Genomic DNA, 22,771 nt, shown 5'->3' on the forward strand with positions numbered 1-22,771 from the left:
GTTTGTTAATTGTGATTGGTATATGTAAAGAACATCCAGTGGTTGACACCCGGCCACATACATTACATTTTACATATATTAACAGCCTGTAAATTCCCCACTGCTGGTCTAAGGCCTCCTCCCCCTTTGAGGAGAAGGTTTGGAGCATATTCCACCACGCTGCTCCAATGTGGGTTGGTGGAACATGTGGCAGAATTTCGTTGAAATTAGACACATGCAGGTTTCTTCACGATGTTTTCCTTCACCGCTGAGCACGAGATGAATTATAAACACAAATTAAGCACATGAGAATTCAGTGGTGCTTGCCTGGGTTTGAACCCGAAATCATCGGTTAAAATTTACACGTTCTAACCACTGGGCCATCTCGGCCCAATCAACCCGGCCACGCAATATTTAATTTAAATATTATTTTGTGTGTGTGTAATTAATCTCGTGTTCGTCGAAGCAAAACATAGTAAGGGACTGATTGTGTCGGATGAAAATCTGCCACAGGTGAATCCACCTTCCCGCATTGAATCAGCGTAAAGCATCCGTCTACAAATTTTCTTCTCAAAAGGAGCGTTCTAGCACATCATTGGTAGATTTACAAGCAGTTTAAGGTTTATCATAAATAATTCTGCTGATCGATTTACGGTCTGTGGACCTAAAAAATATTTAGATTAGACAGACTACGAAGGAGCTGTTATATTAAACAAATACGTGTCTAATACTTGTCGGAAGGGCTTTGTGAAAGCCAATCTGGATAGGTTACCCACCACCCTTTTCTACTACGAAGTAGCAATACTTAGTATTCTTGTATTCCAGTTTGAAGGGTGAATAAGATAGTGCAATTAAAAGTATAAAAACAAGTAAAAAACAAGCACTAGAGACATAAATTTTCTAGACAGATTAACTTATAATTTTATTCATGCAAGTCGGAAGATGAATCCGGAAACTGAGGGATCTTACAAGTTCAGACAGTCCAGTTGACAAACGCTGGTGTTCAACCCGGCTCAATCAGACACAATCCTAGAAGAGGGACACATAAGGGTCATTAATTTTTTTTTTATAATAAAAGTCTATAGATCGGTTTGTTATAAATGCGAAAATGAGTTGGTTCGTTAAATATTTGTTACGCTTTTACTTCTTAACTATTCTATCTATTCTATTCTTAATTATAACCATCATCATTAAATTTTTATACATGTTTTCAGGGGTACAGACAAGGGGGACTTAAAATCTCCCTCACACACACACACAGCCTCATGCACATTACATTATACAGGTATAATATATCGAAATGTATGATTAATATGTTTATGTGTGTAAGATATATATATTTATAATGATAAGAACATCGAACAGCGTTCCATTTACTCGTGAAAGAAATCCTTGAACGAATTGGTTTGTTAAAAATACGTTCTAAGGTTTTTCTAGTATGTATTATCTTAGACTTAACGTCTGTCATATTATAGCAATTTCAAACGTAATGGATGTAATGTGTTGTGATTAAACTAATAACACCATTACCGTCCGTCCAGTTAAGTATATTATACTATTGAAAAACACTCTTGTGATTTACATTGTGATTTTTTTTTCTAGTTTAAGTATTGAAATAACTTGTAAGGCCAATGGCTGCTTTATAAGACAAAGTTCTACAATACAAAGTTAACCATCTCCTGCCCCCTTTGGTCAAGCTTTTTGTAAAGAAAAAACCAATTTAGTTTGCATTAAACTAAATAGGTTTTTCGTTCCAAAAATTCTCAGTAGTTTTGATGTTGTTACTTGAAACGTTTCATTTGGTTTTAAGTGACAATCTTAGATAAACGATTCATCTAAAATAGACGGACGAGCGAATGGACGACCTGATGGTAAGTGGTCACCATCACCTAAAAACATTGGCGCAAATGACAAGAGTAATTATAAACGATGGTGACCATTAAATATCGAGTGCCATATTTGTCGGCACATTTAATTCACGTCACGTCGTAATTTTTGATGTTATAAAAGTTCTTTTGTTTCGTGTAAAATATTCACTGAAGCTTAAAATATATCACTGACGTAATGTATTACGTCACTATATAATTAGATCACGAACACATAGTCTACGCAAAATGATATTTAATTTATGATTATTAAAACATTAATGAGTACAATTTTTAATTTCAAATTTCAACAGCATTCCTCTGGTTTCATTGCGAAAACAAAATCTAAATATTCTTTATTCAAGTAGCCTTATATGGACTTTTATATCGTCAGTTTACAGGGTTAATATTAAGCTATCACTGGTTTGGAATGTAGATTCTACAGAGAAGAACCGACAAGAAATTTCGGCACTCTCTTTTTCATCAGTAAATTGATTCGTTCATATAGTTTAAATCGTAGGTGATGACATAAAATAATTATTGTATTTTGTTTATTAGGAAAATTTTTAGCAGTAAAGAGTAGAGAGTTTGCAAAGTTAGACTACCCTGTGAGCATCTAAAATAAATTTGCGTTGTGTCTAAATTATCCAGTCGCGTCAGATATTTATAGGCATCTACTTGATATTGTTTTTGAATCCATTTAAGGATGTGTGCTCTTACCCACTGCCAAGTACCCAATAAAAAAGCTGTCAATTATACATTATTAACAGGATGAATAAATTCATGATAAATTCATTTAGAATTTATCAAAATGAAAAAAAGGTAGCTATTGTTTTAATTCTACGATTCATTTATTTTTATTCGTCATATTATGGGACGATTAGCAATATAAATATATTTTTCCCATTATTATATTACAATATAGCGTCGAAGTGTATAGTACGCATGCCTTGCACACACAAGGGAGTCGAAAGAGGAAATTGAGTTGACTTATGACAGCATAAGACAGCCGCTTTTGACGTCACAGCATACGAGCTGGTCTTACCCCCCAAGGCGCGTGAATATATGTTTCATATAAATAATGGATTTTCCTAGAAATTGATACGAGGAAAGAGCCTCAATTTACTTAATAATTATTCCATGCATTAATATATTTAATACATACACCAAAAGCAATCTCCATCAGACGTACGTGACATGAAACATAACTAACAGATAGTCTAAGACTCTATTAGAATGTAATACTTAATATTAAATACTATACGTATAATTATAATCTATATATTATAGACGAGTATCTGTCACTTTGTACAATAATCGTTATAATATTGTCTTTTTAATCTGGCAACATAAACATTGACAGATACTCGTCATGGCGGGAAAATTGATTTGATAGATATATAATTTCATTGGGTGTCGTGTAATACTTTTACTATAATTATTATAAAATTATACACAAAAAATCTAAAAGGCATCGTTTCATTTCTGAGTTAAGCTTTTTCAAACTCTTACATTTCCTTAAACTAAATAATATGTATGTACCATCAATATCAGGAGAACACATCACTCGCCATAGTAACAGACTTAGTTTAAAAGTAATGCAACAATTAGCGTAACTTTAATGTTACCAGTTTTATTTATGATATCTAGGGACGTCTATAATATTAAATAACAGAGGTTATAAAATAATATCAGTAAAGTGTCAAAACAACGATAAATAAGGCATATTACTCTATACAGGATTATATTAAAAATAAAAAAGCGTGGACTAAAAGATAGACAACAAATACTCTTTGTTGATTTCTAAGTAGGATATATATATATATTTAATTTAACTTTAGCCTGTAATTGAAATAGTGGAACAGAGTAACTAGGGAGTTTCTTACCGGTTCTTGTAGATAGAATCTACTTTCCGAACCGGTGGCAGCTTTACATTTAATTCAACAGTGTATCAAGATTCAAAAGTGTATGAGCCTATTTGAATATAGAATAAATTTGATTTATGCTTAAATCATTTCACAAATATATATAACGAATTTGCGTGTACTCAATACTCATACATTATTATAATCATAAACAGATCACGATCTGGAAACCGTCGTATTCACATGTTAATAGAGACCTCGTATCGTACAATGCACAGGCAATCACATACATCTTCGTGATTTCATTTCAACATGACGATTATAAATAATTTGTTCAGTTATTCGAGTGAAAATCATTTTGAAATATTTTTAAATTAAATTAAATAATAGCAGAAATAATCCGGCAGATATACATGGATCTTAACTGACTAGTTTAGTTTTATGAAAGAGGCAGGAGGATGGCCTAATGCGCCACGCCTATAGATATTGGGGTTGTAAGAAATATTCTCCATACCTTATATCACCAATACACCCAAACTCAAACTCAAATTACTTTATTTAATATAGAAGCATTACACTTACTTATTCATAGTCAAATTAACTACCACTGGTCGGAAAAGAAAACTGACCTGAGAAGAACCGGCGAAAGAAACCCAGCGGGTCACCAACGTTTGGAACTAAGATGTTCTGTCCCTTGTGCCTGTAGTTACACTTACATACAAATATATGACGAGTGGGTGGTACCTACCCCGTCTAACTTCTACAAAGCCCTTCCATCAAGTAAAGGGTTGAAATCTGAACAAGCATCACTCTTATTTCAAGTATTTATAAATCATATTGCATTCGGTGTGCAGGAAAACATCGAAACCTGCATGATTTTCTGCCATCGTATATTTACACTACTGCCCGTTCTTCGTAGCAGTTTAGTCCGTAAGTAGCCAGCCTACAGTTGCTTCTAAATAATACCTCGTAGACAATTCTACTATTAGTAAGCAAAACGAATCGTTCCTTAAATACAGTAAACTGAACATAAAGTACTAATCTAAGGAACAAAACTTAAAATTAAATGTGTATTTACAGAAATAGCTTAGTTTTATTGTATATTTTCATAAGAATCATTTATTAATGACAAATACTTACTGAGAAATAAATACTAACTTAAAGTAACCGTGTCTACGTATAAATCTAATAATTATTACTGTGATTTATTTATAAAGATTAGGTACAGGTTTAACACCATCAAACCAGAACACAGCAATATTAAATGTGGCTTCTTGGCGGTATAATAGAGGATGAGTGGATGGTACCTACCCAAGTGGGCTTGCACAAAGCCCTACCACTAAATTTTCACTAAATTTAATTTTAATACGACGGTCATTATTCATAAATATTTTGCCAATATGGGTATAATTGTAATTATATAGAACTGTTACACAAATCTATATAATTCTCAGTTCCCTAGTTTGGGACCCTGGTACTGCATTCTTTCATAAGTAGCACGAAAAAATATGAGGTTATTTATATCAAAACTGGGATAGGATTTTCACGTGCTTCATTTATTTATAATTCATCTATTCTTCGGAATGTGTCTCTTGAAATTGTACCAAATTTTTTTCCACCTTAGAAGAACCGTAACGAAAGCACCGAACCTCCTTTTTAGAAGATCGATACTTTTTGGGCTACTTTTCTTTAGTCTTAAAATAATATAATATAAAAGTATATGAGTAAATCTATTACTCTCAGAAAAATCCACATTTTAAAAAGGTTACAACTTTATCTTATATATTAATAGCGTAAGTCGATAGCTGCAAATAAAAAATCGGTTATGGTCTCATTTAGAAGAGCTCCAGCCGTAGCTGTGAAGAAAATTAATGAGGATACTTGGTCGCAAATAACTAAATTGTTAAGATTTAACAATGAATTAATTTTAGAGTTCGGAAAAGAGTTAATGGCCGGTTTGAAAGCGGTACAGTAAAAGAAAAAAATATAAAACATAAACAAAATTAAAGTAAATTGTTTTTGACAAATTCCAATTCTAAATGAACTAAAGTATACTCTTTGATAGTAAAGAACATTTAAAATAGGTTTCATAATTTCGGCGCCAAATGTAGATGAATGACTTGCAGTTTACAATTTAAATCAAAACAAAACCTATCATAGGTTTCGAAATTCCTAAAAAATATTTTGAATAAAAACTTGGCTAAGTTTCGCGGGAGACCTACTAGTATTCAATTAAATTTACTAAATAAATAATACAAAGGTTCCTCGAATCGAGTAAATCGAGGGATATGAAGAGCCTACGAATCAATACATCAGAAAGAGACAGACAGAGAAAGAGAAAACGATACTATAATCGAATAAAATTTCACCAGCCATATTTTTTTTTTAAATTTAACATCTTTTACTGCAACGGGTTAATGAATGAACTCTAATATAATTAAATTATTAATATAAATAATTATTATATATTTTAATAAACAAAATATTTCATCCGTGTACATAACAAGGTTATCTAAGTCGATTGATGATTAATTTATCACTTATTATTATGACTGTCATTGCGTGTCTTATGGATAAAGAACCGGTCAAGTGCGAGACTCGCGGGGCAGTGTAGGGTTGTGGATTTGGAATATGGCTACCCGTGCGACGGACGTTCATGAGGATACCCCATGATGGTCTTTAAAAATTAAAGCAAATGATGTCTTCTCGAATCAAAACCACGATCCTCGGTTTTAAGACTTAAATATATTTCAGAGTAAGGCTTGTTTAAGCTCTACCCAGTCCGAGTAGTAACTATTTATTCTGCCACTAAACAGCACCCTATATTATTATTTTGAGTGAGCTAATATAACATCTAAAAGGTACAGGGAACATAACTTCTTAGTTCCCAAGGTGTGGTGGCACATTGGCTGTGACCACTTAAGGTCAGAATGCCAATGCGCCAGACTAATTATCTATAGAAATCAAATTGGCGTTTTGAAGATAATCAACGATAAACGACTAAAGATTTTCTATCATTATAATATGAGGCATCGTATCAGACATTTTATGAGACTATATTCTTTAAATTAAAATCTAAATTTTCTATAAAACCTATACTAATATATGAGGAGACATTTTTTGTCAACTATTAAATTAAAAAAAAATACTATAACTAAAAACTAAAAACCATTGGTTGGGCCATTACATTATTAATAAAACAAACACTAGTCAGCACTACTAGTAGTGCCGAGTTCAGTTCTGAGTGAGTGAGCCAGTGTAATTACAGGGACAAGAGAAGAATATTAGTTATATCCCAAATCGTATAAAAACGTGTTGAGTGATTTGTTTATAACTATTTAGTAATTAAATATATTTTATTTATTATTCAATAAAATTAATGATGTTTTGTTTAGAAAACAATATATATAATAACAAATTTTATATTTTGCAAACGATACGAATATTTGCGTTTATTCGCTTCACCGTTTTCCGAAAATTCCATATTATATACAAACGATTAAAATTATATAAATGTTAAGACGCTTTATATATACACTGTCATTATATTAACGTTTTTTATTTAATTATTAATATTGAAATATAAAAAATGTGATAAAAAAACAACGCATTTTTTTATTAAACACAATTACACACAGGATATACAAAGGTAATACAAAAATACTAACCACAAATTCACCAACACGTCACTGAAAGCGACAACTAAAGAAACAGTCTTAATTTAAAAAAAAAAAACCACTTCACTCGAATAAAAATCCAAAGATGCGCAAGAGTTGGTAGCGCGCGTCGGACTGCGTGGTATCTATAATTTTCACTGAACATCATCAAACTGTGAACTTTAAGAATTTACACCAATTACATCACGTTAGCTAATATGTAATTCAAACTATATGTCGCTAACAAAACTTTACATATCCATAGCTGAAAATATATCTGTATTGAAAATAACGATTTTTAAATACTAAGATTAAATAAAATGAAAAAACGTTATTTTTAACGGACAAAAACTGAAAAAAACGGTTGCGATTTGTGTTTATTAATATTTTACTGGCCACCACTGTTGGCACGTACTGGAGCAATAAGCGTCTTCATACAAATTTAAGTTTGAAAAAGAAACAAAAACAAAAAATGCATGTATTATGCATATATATGTATATTCCCAATGAATCACTCGTTCGTTGCCTAGTTTAAAAGATTAAAGCATAGCGACTTTGTTTTATACTGTGTAGAGATGTCAGTATGTTCATTTCATACGTACTACCCGGGGAGAAATCTTGAGTTACTTACCATAATTATTATATTATGGTAAGTAACGAGTGGACGACCTCCGTGGTGGTCGAGTAGTGTGTACACCGGTTTTCATGGGTACGCCACTCCGAGGTCCCGGGTTCGATTCCCGGCTGAGTCGATGTAGAAAAAAGTTCGTTAGTTTTCTATGTTGTGTTGGGTCTGGGTGTTTGAGGTACCGTCGTTACTTCTGATTTCCATAACACAAGTGCTTTAGCTACTTAAATTGGGATCAGAGTAATGTATGTGATGTTGTCCAATATGTATTTATTCATTAAATTAATTGATGTAGTTTCATAATATACACATATTAAAGTACATCCTATATTACCGCGTGTTATAGTAATATGATATATTATAAATCAGAAACAAAAATGTCAGTTAGAAATATATTGTATGATGAACAGCAACAAAATAATATTTAACAAGTTTTCATAGCTGTTCGTACAATGGCGGATTTAAGGAGAGGGCTAAGGGGCTCAAGCCGAAAAGTATCTGGGTTCTTCCGAGACAAATCTTAAAATTAACTTGATAATTATTATTCAAATTTTAGCAACTAAGTACTACACTATCTAAAGCATGGATATCTGCAATACCTGCAGATGTCCATGGGCGGTTTGAGTCACACCTATTTCATAAATTAAAAAAAAATTATATATGGGTGTCTTTTTGGTGTTTCGCTTTGCTAAAATCTACCCTCAGCGGGGTCAAGCCCTTCCCATACGACAATCCTGGATCGACTTTGTTCTTGTAACAATAAAATAAAACTTTAATATATTGCACTAAAAAATTAGTCAATAAATAGAGAAGCAGTCCTCCTTACTGAATTGACACGTTGCCCAAATACGATTACTGCGTGCTATATCACAGCACTATATATGAGCGCAAACTCTGTTCCTTAACTTATAATCCGAAGAGATTGCAACCGAAAGACATCAGACATTTCTTAACAGAAACATCTACAATATTCATTAAAACAATTGCTTCAGCTTTACCTCAGTTAAATCTTTCCTTGTTCGTTTATCCTTACAATTGTTTATTTCATTTTAATTCAAGTACTAATTTAATAACTAAGATATTATTTCAGAAATATGTTTAAAAATATACGATTCGATTCGTTTTTTTTATGAGTTATGTGATATTATATATTATTTAGTGCTTTTACTGTATTTGACGTTGTTTAGAAGATTATACCTTATAAGGTAAACATTTATTATACATTACTTACTCGACTTGAGCCGAGATGGCAGTAGTTAACATGTGAGCGTCATAGTAGTTTACGAAAGCGATCCTGTGGCGCCCGCTGAAAGAACGGAGAGGGTACCGCTGGTTTTTTAGTGGCTATTCCGGTGTATTAGGGTGCACTAGTGTCGTCCTGGGCACCTGCGAGTCCTATATACCCCCCTACTTCACGTGGGGGACACGCGTAATGTGTTTTTCCAGCGAGAAAAATAAAAAAAAATTGGTTAACATGTGAACCTTTAGCGAAGACTGAGTTCACATCTTGCCAAGAACAACTGAATTTGCTTAATTTGCATTATTTTTGATTAGAAAACCTGCATTATTTTGTCGAATGAAAATCTGGCTCATGTGTGTAGCATCATGGAAGTAAAGCGGTGGCATAGCTTCACCTTCATCTAAAGTAGAAAACTAAATGCCTATAAATCTCCTACTACTCCTAGACTTTCTATCATTTTTGAGAAGATTTAGAGTTTTTTCTATCAATTTCATAAAGTGTCGATAAGTAACCTTTTTCTTAGATCGTTTATATTAAACTACCTTGCAAAATAACGTTCTACAAAATGAATTCAATACAAATATGTATAAGAAAATGTAGGATTTTCTTATCTTCGAGAGCACGTGAATTACGGCAAACATATTCGAGGTCGATTGCTAAATATTTGCTAAATGTACGATAAAGAAATCCTCCTTACGAATACGACCATGGTGGCCACTGGTCACATTTCAAATATAAAGCAAGTCATATTTAATGCATTTATATTATATATATGCTCTTACCTGATTATAAAACAAAAGGCGGATGGAGTGATCGGAACATTAACGTGAAGCAACAACAAGCGAATCCAAAAAGTCTGTATTGTAATTAACATTTGGTATACATCAATAAAATAAATTATTAAAGTGAGAGCACTTTTAATGTATTAATACGTTAACTTTATTCTTCGTTAATTAACGAAAAATAATCGTCGTATGTAATTGTATAAGTACTGATATTATTTTTGTCATTGGAAAAAATTCGCTGCGTTTTCCACATGACGTGAGGGAAAAGGGGGGTATATAGGACTCGCCGGTGTCGAATACACCGGATAATTCCGTAAAAAAATAACGAGACTCATTTCGTCTCTTCGGGAGTCGGTCAGGAGAGAAAGAACTCATAGCGCAGATGCTTTCTTCTAGCGGAGCGGGTCACCCAACCGGCACTTTCTGCAACATAACATTTTTGGACAGCACAATCTCTTTCCAGCTCCTCTGTATCCACAGGAATGTAGTTATGAATACTAATCATTTAATATATATAACGAGACGCGGTTACTTTGGTTGTTGATTTGGATAATTAATGAATCGAGTAGTTGACAATAATGTTTGTTGGCTGATTTACTTTTAAGAGCGGGTCACCCCGAATGGAGTTGTAAGTGTCATGGCAACGCGAGCCGTTATGTTTTGACAAGCGACTCGAATGCGATGGTTGCTTGCAAACCCATTTGCTCTTAATCGAGATTAATTATTGTAATCTTTTGATACAGTGATTACACGATAATAAATACGTTTTATTTTATGAATATCTCCATTTCACGCCCACATAGTCTTCCAAATGTCGGATCAATTCCCGAACCCAACTATTCGGCATCCTGCTCCTCCGATATATATAATAATTGTCCATGGGATAATTGAGTTATACTTATCTAACCCAATTATTCCATGGGCATGGAACTCCACACACGATCCAGTTTCCTGTTTAGATATGACTCTGTATGAGTATGTAGGACAAAATATTTTAATTGAAATAGGTAAATCTTTATGAATAAGGCCATAAGTCTAGTAAACCAGTAAAGCGGTTAATTCAGTAATGGCGGCTGTCTGCGGAGGAAGCTTTAATAGGCGCATGAGATTCCGTTTCAAGATAGCATTACATTAGGGCGATTACACATTAATATTATAATAATTAATTAATTGTTTTCTTTTTTATTTCATTGAAGCAAAGATAAAGTTAAAGAAAAAACATTAAGAAAAATAAACATTGGATACATATACATACGCACATCCATATGCGCTCACAAATAATGTAACTATTGGCGCTCACACAATCACAAATTCTCATAAATGCACACACATAAATGACAAGAATTGAACCCTTTGTATTTCTTGTTTGTGCTTGCTAGTCAGCGTATAACACCACAGACTACTTCGTTGATAGTACTTTTATTATTGCTAACCAAAATTTTATCATTGGACCTCATGATCGGCATACAAAGTAGGCGCTAAGCAAACGAGTGGAAGTCGTTAGTTTAAACTGAGCCTTACAAGCTACACTTTGTTACTTAACTTCGAGAAACACTAGACTCAATACGTTTAAATGAAACGGAAGGTATAAGTTGACCTTATTAGGAAGATATGACGGATGGTCCTGCAGCTAGAACTTCGTGATATCAAATCAAGAGGTAAGGGGTTCATATCGCTGTTCCCTATATTGTTTGAAGAATTTGTACTACATAGAAGATAACTAGAGGATTATTCCTCTAATTGAGGGAAAATAATAATTAATTATGAAAATAATTCCGTTCATAGGTTGTTTTTTAAATGTATATCCGCTTTGTAACCTTCTATTCAAAGGAAGAGGTCTTAGCCCAGAAGTGGGACATTTGCAGGCCATTACTTAACTTATATCTGCTTTAGTTTAACGAAATACGACTGTTAACTTAAGTCACTTCAAAGTATTTATTTGACAACAGTTTTTATTAAACCTAAGAGATGAACGTGCCCTAATCGATTCACATTTATGGTACCTAATTGGATAAGTTTTCAATAATAAAATACTTGCAAAATGTAAAAAAAAATAAGTTTTTTTCACTTATACCGTACCGTACCGACTTGAAAGTCCTCGTTTGTGACTCAAACATCCATTGAGAAGGTAGCGGGTGCCATGCACAGACTGCTGCTAAATCTCGGGAGATCGAGGAGGGAAGATCGCCACCTCTATGCCAGTGTCTAGCAATCGATTTACCTCTACGGGGCACCCGTTTGGTGACACAGACTGTCGGGCGCTACCACCGCGTCCACCGCTACAGGACTAGATTCACCTTTCTCTCCTGCGGAGAGCTCCGCCGAACCAGGAGCAGAGCGGAAGGGCTGCGGATGCATTATTGACACGATCTTAAAGCCTCTGAGGCGGTATTTTAGTAAATAGGTTTGCCCCCCTTTCTGAAGGTGCGTTTTTCACGTAAAAGGTTTAGGTTAATGAAAGAGCACGCATTTCATTGTTTCGGGTACTTTGGCGATGGAAATATTTGCCCACCAACAATAGCAGCTTTTTGTGTTAGCATCGCCATTAATATAATCTTTAGTTTTAATTCAAATTTGTAGTTTTTACATGGATCCTAAAAATAAATGATATAATCTGATCTGCTATCGCCTATTGAGCAACCAAGATACTTCAAGAGCTAACCTTTAAGATTGCATTGTAACAATTCGACGACCTCCATGAACATTCGTGAGAGACGAATTAGTACGATTTGTTAATCACGTGCGTATGTGTTACTAGTTTGCTCACGTGGGGCATCACTCAGTCCAAACAATACTACCACGTAAAAAAAGTGATATAGGTCCAGGATTCGACCCAACAATAAGTTTTTCTGCTAAGAAATCTTTAATCGAAAACGTAAAGAAATAGGCGGTGTACGCTCTGATACTTCGGAAAGCACGTACAGCTGCGGTCTCTCTCTAATCTATGTGAGTACCGCCCCGTGGACTATGAAATGGGAATGTTGTACGCTCTAGCGGCCGTGCGTCGCATACACTCGTGCAGTTATAATGTATATCCTACAAAGATTGCTAGTCTTGGAGAAGGTGACAGAGACTATATTTCTGCAAGCACTAACTGAACAACAAAGTAACGAAATTCGGCTGCTTCGCTAAGGGCTTACTTTTTGATTTGGTTGTGACAAAAACAGAAAGAAAGGGATCGCACAATTTTATATACAGAATAAAACATAATGGCATTCTTATAAATATAACTAAACATACGACAAAATGCAATTTTTAAGGTGATCGTAACAAAATCATAACGGTAAAGCAGTTATTTGGACCATAAACAAAAACATTCTTTTATTATGCAGATCAAACTAAGGGTAGGGTTACCAGCAAAATAAAACATCATAAATGTAATACAATTTATTTAAGTGAAATCTATACATACTGATAGTTTACACGTAAAACCGTCCCACGTACAATATCATAACATTAATCTAACATTTGTAACTACTAGTGAAACTGGAATGTAAACGATGATATGTAAGACCACCCTCACATTAAGAAAACCAAAACTTTTCTTTTTAATACTTATTAAAAGGCAAAGGTATAACAGCATCATCCTTAATATTTTGTCTTTTATTATTTAATGATTAAAATTTGAACCAAACTTCTTTCACAATATTGAACTATCTTCTTTAAATTAATCAATAGCATCGTAGTCAGATTCAACTCTCACCACGACAAATCTTCTCATGGCAGAATATTATTCAACTCATACCATAAAATTACATTATTTGAAAAAAAAAGAAAGGGATTAGCACAGAGACATTTATCAGAATAAGGTCCTAATTAGCTTTCGCAGTGCTTATCATTCACGTAAATAATTTAGGTACAAGATTACCCATTATATAAATCCTAGTAATAAATAGTGTTTTATAGCTATATAACATTCCAACAGAAGGAGGAAAGCTAAACAAATGTTAAATTTAGACATTCCATAAAATTTGCTTATAGCACTTATTACTAACAGATCTTTATTAATATTTTACCCAACTAATTGTATCCACTTTAAATCATACTTTCAAAGATTCGATAATTACTTCACCGACATTAAAACCGCCAATCCTTCACGAATCTATAGTGAAAATAAGAAATATTTTAAATTCCAACAATGACGTCATGCCAATTCAAGGTCAAAATCGTTTATTTCACTCCTGCCATTGGAATCGGCTATATGCTTAGTTTACTCGTGAAACTACCCAAGTAAACTTCTTATTACCATTGCACATACCTCAATTATAGATAAGTTTTTTTTTAAGTAATTTAAAAATTCTTAATTCTATATTTAAAACCTTATTGTGAAGGTTGCCTTACAAAATGATTCCATAGATTAAAAAGTTTCTCATTATTAGTGTATAATTATGTGTTAATGATATTTAGAATTAATTCGGAACTTTAAATCGATATCAAAAAGCTTTTACTAATAAATATTACTAAATTAGAGCCATCTTCTAAGTTAAATACAATGGAACGGTAACAATAGAACCTCTTTTTGAAAACACAGATTATAAAATTTGACATAACTAAATAATAAATGTCTGGGGAAATGTTATAATCTGTATTTAAAAAGCTACCCTCTGCCTTCTCTTTTCTGGCTGCTTTAATAATTACTTATTATTATTATTAAATATTGCGATATCATTAACATTAATTACCGAAAGATTATCGACACAAACAGCCGTGTAGACTACGCGATGAAGCGACATGACGATGAGAAAGGTACTATTTCCGAAAGATGTCGAGAACCCCTCGATAAATAACAACGAAACCCAATTACATAATAACAATAATATAATGAACACTTTTGGTTCATTTAGTAGTAAAAATATTTATTAATCTAATAATAAAACTAAATCATAGTTATAAAAATGCACCTTAAGCTGTCAAATGAAACAAAGAGGTTATATCGTTCCGCGCCATTTTACACGTTCGGATACACGAAACAGTATAAAGTAAAATTTATAAAAATACACGATTAAGTGACCTTACAACAACGTTTATATATATCTTAATAATAAAAGCTGTGATATTTAACAAATCTATGTCCTTACAGGCGATTTAACATTTATTGCACTTGTTTTAAAATATTCAAACATTTAAGTAGGCGACGTCATCGATTTCACGACTCGATCTTAATCATCGAACATTGAAAATCATATTTATGATATAGCAACACCAAATTGTAATATAACATTCTAAAATTCCGAGTTAACACAATAAAATGCGGCTAAAACTAAGTACACGTCAATAACTAAAAAAAAAATATACCAAATATTAACAGCATATATAACAATCTATAACATAAATATCTATATACAGATTAAACAAAAAATATATATAATATATATAATAATAATACAAAATGATCACATACATTACGATTAATATTTGAACTGATTTTATATAAATACTGTGTTACTAAATTAAGCATGCGATTATATACTATGTGAAATGTAACAATGATATTTATATAGCGTAAATCTATACACAGATTATAAATATATAATAAATAATGTCTGTCAAATAGACGCATGCCCATAGTGTTTCTATACGAATGATTTTTTTCACACACTTTCATTTCCCAACAAAAGCGTTTAAACAGGGTCGTTACCTATATATTGCAGATGTAAAATTCGAACATAAGATTAAAATAATTTAGTGTCTACCATAAAACAACTTGGATCACTTTAAACATACATACCGAATCATATAAGATAATATAGATTTCTTGCTGTATATTTAACTGTGTATAGAGTTACTTATTTATACATTCATAGAGGATGCATTATGGCACCTATATTATATATTTATTCTTAAATTAATACTGTTTAGAAAATATTTCATCATAAACGACAATCGAAGATTAATTACTAAAAAATATGTCAAAAGGCAACAGCAAATCGTTTCGACAGTTAATTGTGACAAAGAGAAGAAATAGCACAACTTTATTTTTTGGATAATATTATGGCATATTATGGCTAAGAGCACTTAATGCCATAATTTTACAAAATAATCTCGTAACAAAATCATAATGTTAAAATTTTCATATTAGATAGCTATTAAAGATATTAGAAATAAAACATTAAGTTGTGCCCAAAAAATAAACCTATTACATTCAGTAATTAAATTTTATAAATACATTTAAAATAAAAATATTTGCATTAAATAAATTAATAGAAAAATTAATTAAAAATATAAGTTACACGTTTAAATATTTAATTGTCCTTAACGAGAATGAACTAAAAAAAATTAAGCTTTAAATCGATGTGTCTACAATAATTGACGATTACTTAAGTCATGGTTAAGTTTAACCTTGGTTTAATTAACACAAGTGGAAGAGAAAAATTGAAAATGGAGCGGGCACCTCCCATTTCGACATTGGCAGCTCAACAGTTCTTTTAACTTGTAATGCTATTCATGTTGCTATATTGGGACTATTATTAGTGTACAAATATAATTTAATAAAAAAAAAATATTTCGGTGTTACCCTAAATATTGGAGCGATAAAAGTATGACAATACAATTTTAATTATTTTAGTTAATATAAAATTAATAATTTTCGTTACTTTACGTGTAATTAATATTTGAAAATTAGAAATAAATTGTGTATTTTATTTTTATTCAAGTGTAAGTTCAAATTCGTTCATATGTGGTGCAGACAGGTGTGATAAAATTTTAATGCCAATTCTTTTCTACTATAAGCGCTAATATTTTTTGTTTTGACGAATTGATAAATAATTAATAATATATAATTTTTCAATTGAGATAAAATATTTAATGTATATATTTAATGTTAAAAAGGTAAAAATTATTATATTTCAAATTAATGTATCAAAATATACATTTGTTATGTAAGTCTTTAACATACTGCATTGAAGACAGAATATAAACAGAATATTTATTTATTAATTGATACTCATTAATTACATTAACTTAGACTACAGCGCAGATAAATCTTCATGTGTCAGTCTGTTTATTTGAAACATAATAAAAATCCTCATCATGGCTTCTGAGAGCATTTACACACATACAGAGATATGCAGGGACGCAGTGACCCGACTTTTAATTTAAATAGAGATAGATTATTTTTATTACAGACTTCAATTAATTTATTGAATATACATTCATCATACGAAATTATTTAATGTGTTTAATCACATTAAGATTTCTGGATAATTTTAATGATGACTATTTTCTATGTTCTTTTATTGTTTCCTTCTTAGTATGTGGGTCAAGTCTCACAACTGAATTTCAAACTAGTTTATACCAGTTCCAAATTTAAGACATACTACTATTAGTATACTAAATGTAATTTGGTAATAGATGGATTAAATAATTTTCTTCTTTTGATACCTAAAGTCTTTAAAGAGTGTTTTAAAAAAATTGAAAAAAGGTGTGGTTAATTTAAATATATTTCTTTAATTACAATGAATTTTCAGATTTTTTTTTTTTAAATTATATCATATAATTTTAAACAAAAACGTGTACATTATTTTATTGAAAATAATATAAAACTTCAACAATGAATATGTGTACAGGTTTAGGTGAAAATAAACGATAATTATTATTTATTTTAAGAATAATTAATAAAAGCTAGTATCCAGTATCGATAAATGTTTTAATATAAGTTAGAATCATTCTACATTAAATTAATTCCGTAATAAATTTAGGCTTGGAAACTAAATTTATAGTAACGACTTATGTTATTGAAGAGATTTTAAAAATAGATGGCTTTGTATTGGGGAGAAAAGTAGTAGGTTTTATACCGGAGGTCCATCTCCTCAGAAAGAGAGGAGGCCTAAACCTCTATGACTTTATCTCTTATTCGATAATTAGATATTTACAAGCTGTTAATTTTTTTTTTTAATTATATCAGAAATCTCCAAACTTTATAACGCCATTGTACATTACCAGTATTATAGTTGGTAATTTTTGTGTTTGCAACTTGCAATTGTTCTGAAATTCACCAACATTTATACAAAATTGTAATATTTCTTGCTGACAGCTTAAGTAATTTTAGGAAATTTTGTCACCGATTGATCTTGACAATTCAACGTCAACGATTCCCTCACCTTCACATACCCACAATCTGAGGTAATTCATCAGACTAAAATTCTATAAACTAATGACGCAAGGGTTTTTTGCTAATACCGGGTCCCCCTGCCTCTTATCGCGTGTCGCTGTTAGTGTATTCCCAATGGCTTTAGTTTGAAGACCTCTGCTTTAGAGGAACGAAATAGCCTTTAAAATGATACTTAAAATAATCGAAAATTAAATTTAAGTTTCTCGCAATGTAAAATTATTTTAATTATTTTTTTTTTTTAAAATTGAAATGTAAATATTTATATTTTATTAAACTAGATTCACGCGTCGAATATCACTCAATTACGCGTTAATATTACTATTAGCGATGCAATATTCGCTAATAAGTGTAATTAATTAGTGCACTTAAAAATTTATATATATCTAAATACGGTTATCGATAAAAATCGTCCATTGAACGCAAGAATTGTCCAAGTGCGTAAGTTTTTAAAATAATTCGTATAAAATTATCCTTGTTCCCAATGAAATTATAAAATCGCCCTAAACACATCATAAAAAAAAAAAAAAACGAATTCAGTTCACAGGACGCTGTACATAAGTATTACATTAACTTATATGAAAAAGATTACAAATTCCACTAATAATATTTGATTATGTATAAAAATTTGTAAGTACGTAATAAACGTAGCATGAGAGCCGGTACATCATTCATTGCCTTATATTATAAATGTAAGGTATACAAAACAATCGAATAGAATCAATTTCCAATCCAGCCTCGGGATATAAATGTGAACATTCCAAATTCCACCCGATAAATCAAACCTATCACAGTATCTCCGTTCTGAAATGGCAACCCTTACTGAATAAATCGTCTAAATTATTACCAATTTTAAATAATCACTTAAAAACAAATCACATCAATATCATACGTAAACTAGATAGGATTAACGTCGCCATTTTGATAAGTATATATATTTTTTATTTTTATACCAGCAACATTACGTTGAATGAGTAAAATCAATCTCGTCAAAATGGCGGTGCTCATTGGCGTAATACCGTTGATATCTTACGTTCTAGAAGATTCTGGCCGGTTCGACGTTTTATTCGCCGGTGTCGACCCAGCTCGCTTCCTCCGCTATTCGGTCCATGCAGTTGCATAGAAATTGATACTGGAATGAAACGGATGTAAAGTTCAATGTTATATTTTATAAGCTGTAATTTCGAAAATAACGAAAAAGTAGAAAGAAATCCTCTTTTTAAATTTTTTTTAACATCTTGGCCTTTGCCGCTGTAGAACTGGACGGCGGCTGGAGAGGTAAGGCGAGATAAGGCGGGCACTCACGTAGGGCGTGTGCAGCGCGAGCGCGCGCGGCGGGCGGTCGCGCGGGCGGTACAGCAGGCGCGCGGCGGCCGCGGCGTCGTCGGCGCGCCACTCGCGCACGTCGCGCCAGCACACGCGCACGTCGGGCCCCGCGCCGCCCGCGTCGCTCCAGGAGGCGAGCGACAGGCCGGCCCAGCCCAGCGTGAGCGCCAGCGCGGGCGCGGCGCCGCAGTCGGTGCGCGCGGGCGGGAAGGCCACGTGGCCGTAGCCGGGCAGCGTGCGCGCCAGCGCCAGGTAGTCGCCGGCGCGCCGCACGTCCTGCAGCGCCTTCAGCTGGTACAGGCGCGCGCCCGCCACGCACACGCCGCGGTTCACGTCCTCCACGGCCTGCGCGCGGGGCGGGGCGGATTTACTCAAAGTCGATATTCCATTACCATTCCACCGGCACAGATAATATCTTAGAGCCCGGTGTGAGTCGAGGGGACATACGTATTCAGGAATATATTTCTAATGATTAGATCGGAAAACTTTACCTGCCAGAATATGAAAGCCGCAGCTTTTTCGTCCTCCTTCACGACTGATATCTCCCTCTCGGGGTTGAAAAGCCACTTGCGTATCGACAGACAGCTGCTGGACGCTGTTGAGTAGTTCTGGATGTACAGGGAGTGGGGGCATTCGTTTGGTTGAAGTTTACGTTCTGAAATATACAAGATATTTATCATTCTTACTTTTTCATAGATAATCCTTACACTAAATCGGCAGGAGGGATCTCTCCAATAAATTTCACCTACTAATCAGATGTTCTATCACTAAACAGTAATGCTCGGAATTTTTGGGTTCCGATTTAACTTTTAGCGGTTGTTAGTGCCATGACTGATAAGGCCGCAGATCCCGAGGTCCTGGGTTCAAACCCCAAGTCGAGTCGATAAAGATTGATTTATAGAAAGATTCTTAGTATCAGCCCAGAATCTGTTCTGTTTAGGTCCTGCCTGAACTCTTTCCGGTCGTATGGGAATGGCCTTCTCATCGGATTATGAAAGAGAGAGGGAATAGAGAGGGCACCTGTGTTTGCGCGCACACTGGAGCACAAGAATACATCCTGCGTAGCTCGCTGGACACCCTTGATATTGACCGAAATCATTCGGGGCGACATTCTCATTATTAGTGCAATGAATTGTTTTTTTTTGTAAATAACTCTAATTCATGGTAATTTCTAAAATTTAATACCAATTTATAAAAAAACCCATCCAATTGTATAACATTTTACATTTTCTCTTATCTTTGAAACTATGGGCAGTCTATCGATCGTCAGAATCTATTCCATAATACCAATATCAATGAGAGCCAATATATTAATATTTATACATTTTGTCGGTTTATCTATTGGAATGGAAGAAAATTTAATGTAACAATTTTTTTAGATATTTCGAAGATTCTACTTACCAAAATTATACTCGACAATTTCAAACAGATAGAAATACTTTTGCACGGCCTTCGAGAGTCCGATCTTTTCACAAACAGCCCGATACACATCGTCAGCATTGGTTGACTTTAATACTGAAACTGTAACCACTTCTTTATCAGGAAGTAGAACTTTTAAGTCTACTGGCGATGGATTCGAGGAATCATCTGAATCTGTAAGGAATTCTTGAACAGCATCAGATTCAGCAATCACGCGTACTGCGCACACCTGAAACATGATAACCGATTCATCACAATCAACTGTTTCCATCAGAATATTACACAGAAACATGAATGTCACGATAAACAACCTTAACCTACTGATCTTGCAATGGTGTCAATTGCTGAAAGTATTGTGGAAATTTTTCATCAAAATCCTTTAGCCAATTTAATTCCATGTAAATTATTATTCACGAATGAAATATGTGGAATGAGTACCTTTTCTAAATACTGTTCGAGACCTCTCCTCCTTGCGTCCAATTGTTGTTCACTTAATGTGAACGGCCACTTCCCAGGTAATTTTGGAAAATTAAAACCTGAAATAGGATTTCAATTTTGACAACAATTCTTCAAACGTTATAAGAGCTTGACAGTTCACCTTCAATTCTAGATTCAATCAGGGCCGGCTGCCCATGAGAAACTAAGAATTACTAAAACATTAATATAGCACTTACCGAGGAATTCTTTTCTCAGGAGTTGATGTAGAGCTGCGAACTCCCTATAACGTCGGCTGCACAAATGTCGTCCAGCCATATGAACATTGAAGGCCACGTACGACCGTCCCGTGTTACGCTCCATAACTATCCGGTAATCGGGAATAGAGACGGGTAACGACCGCTTGTCTGTGTAGTCGTATCGTTGGTAGACGGTCGCTCGTGAATTTGCCGCTCCCCCTATAACGCCAACTGGAGCAGTTCCATCGTCGCCTGGCTCTAACCGTTCTGCCTCCTAAATAATCGAATGACATCCAGTAAGTAAGGTAAGACATAAAAAAGTAAAAGTCCTTAAAACATCCTATAAATATCCCGATGCTGAACTAAGGCCTCCTTCCGTTTGAGCAGAAGATTAGGAGCTGATTCTACCAAAGTGCTGTAATGGGGATTGGTGGATACATGTCGTTTTCCTACATTTTCTAAATTCCTATATCGCCAAGCACGAGATTAACTATAAACACATGAAAAATCAGTGGTACATGGGCTTGATTTGAACCAAGAATTTTTCGGTTTCTTAGCAGAAAACAGGTTTCGAGTGATACTAAATGCTACTAGCAGTAACATTCTGTGAGTTTATTAGATAGGCTCTTTGATATTTAACGCATTTCCGTCTATGGTTAGAGTGTATGACACACTTCTACTTTAATTTTTAAAAGCATCAACCAGAGAGCCAAATAATTATTTTTAAAGATATCAAAACTATGCTGCATGACAGCAATATCACAATAAATACAATTAAATGAATAATGTTGTTGGCTCTAAATACTTTGTCTTAGGCTTAAAACTAACTCAGGCGTTAAATCCGTCACTAGTGATTGGATTACCTTGTAGTCAACATAGTAGTTATAGATTCGTTCACTCATGAAGGCGCGCGTTAAAGTATCGGTATGCATTAGTAAAAGTTACACTAATGATGACTTAGTAAAATATGTGTTTCGTGAAAAGACTAATGTTGAACAAAGACAATAAGAAAAAATACAATTTAGATTATATTTTGTTAATAAACGCCGATAATTTAAGGTGGAGAGGCTCGCCTTCGTGTGTAAACAGATCTAAAGAGTAGACGCAATTTATTTTTTTACGGTATAGCTTAGCGGACGGGCATATGGACCACAATCAAATCAATTTAATTCTTTATTTAATGGCTTTATGTTGTGCCAACAGGCTGATTCTATGAAATTGACATAC

At 33.4% G+C, this 22,771-nt stretch overlaps 2 protein-coding genes across 5 annotated transcripts in view; both read right to left on the bottom strand.

The window, feature by feature from the left end:
- The window catches only part of LOC113395985 (sorting nexin-27), a 174,791-nt gene that overhangs the window by 146,277 nt on the left and 5,743 nt on the right, over positions 1-22,771 (bottom strand). For 2 of the 3 annotated variants that reach the window (XM_026633746.2, XM_026633747.2), the window contains exons 3-8: positions 21,545-21,818; positions 21,309-21,406; positions 20,853-21,099; positions 19,943-20,106; positions 19,431-19,796; positions 18,444-19,257 (exon numbers count right to left, since the gene is read on the bottom strand). In XM_026633746.2, coding sequence (XP_026489531.1) covers positions 19,189-19,257; positions 19,431-19,796; positions 19,943-20,106; positions 20,853-21,099; positions 21,309-21,406; positions 21,545-21,818 — 1,218 coding nt within the window. In that variant the 3' untranslated portion in view covers positions 18,444-19,188. Of the gene's footprint in view, positions 1-18,443; positions 19,258-19,430; positions 19,797-19,942; positions 20,107-20,852; positions 21,100-21,308; positions 21,407-21,544; positions 21,819-22,771 lie in introns of those variants that run through there. The other variant, XR_010309348.1, reaches the window with a different exon arrangement.
- Positions 1-22,771, bottom strand: part of LOC113395993 (myogenesis-regulating glycosidase) — a 312,246-nt gene that overhangs the window by 34,791 nt on the left and 254,684 nt on the right. The window contains exon 1 of one of the 2 annotated variants that reach the window (XM_026633755.2): positions 7,378-7,471. The exons of the other annotated variant lie outside the window; for it this stretch is intronic. The gene's annotated coding sequence lies outside the window, so the exon portion shown is untranslated. Of the gene's footprint in view, positions 1-7,377; positions 7,472-22,771 lie in introns of those variants that run through there. 2 annotated transcript variants of the gene reach the window in all.

The sequence above is a fragment of the Vanessa tameamea genome, chromosome 14 (assembly GCF_037043105.1).
Source record: "Vanessa tameamea isolate UH-Manoa-2023 chromosome 14, ilVanTame1 primary haplotype, whole genome shotgun sequence".
Lineage (NCBI taxonomy): Eukaryota > Metazoa > Arthropoda > Insecta > Lepidoptera > Nymphalidae > Vanessa > Vanessa tameamea.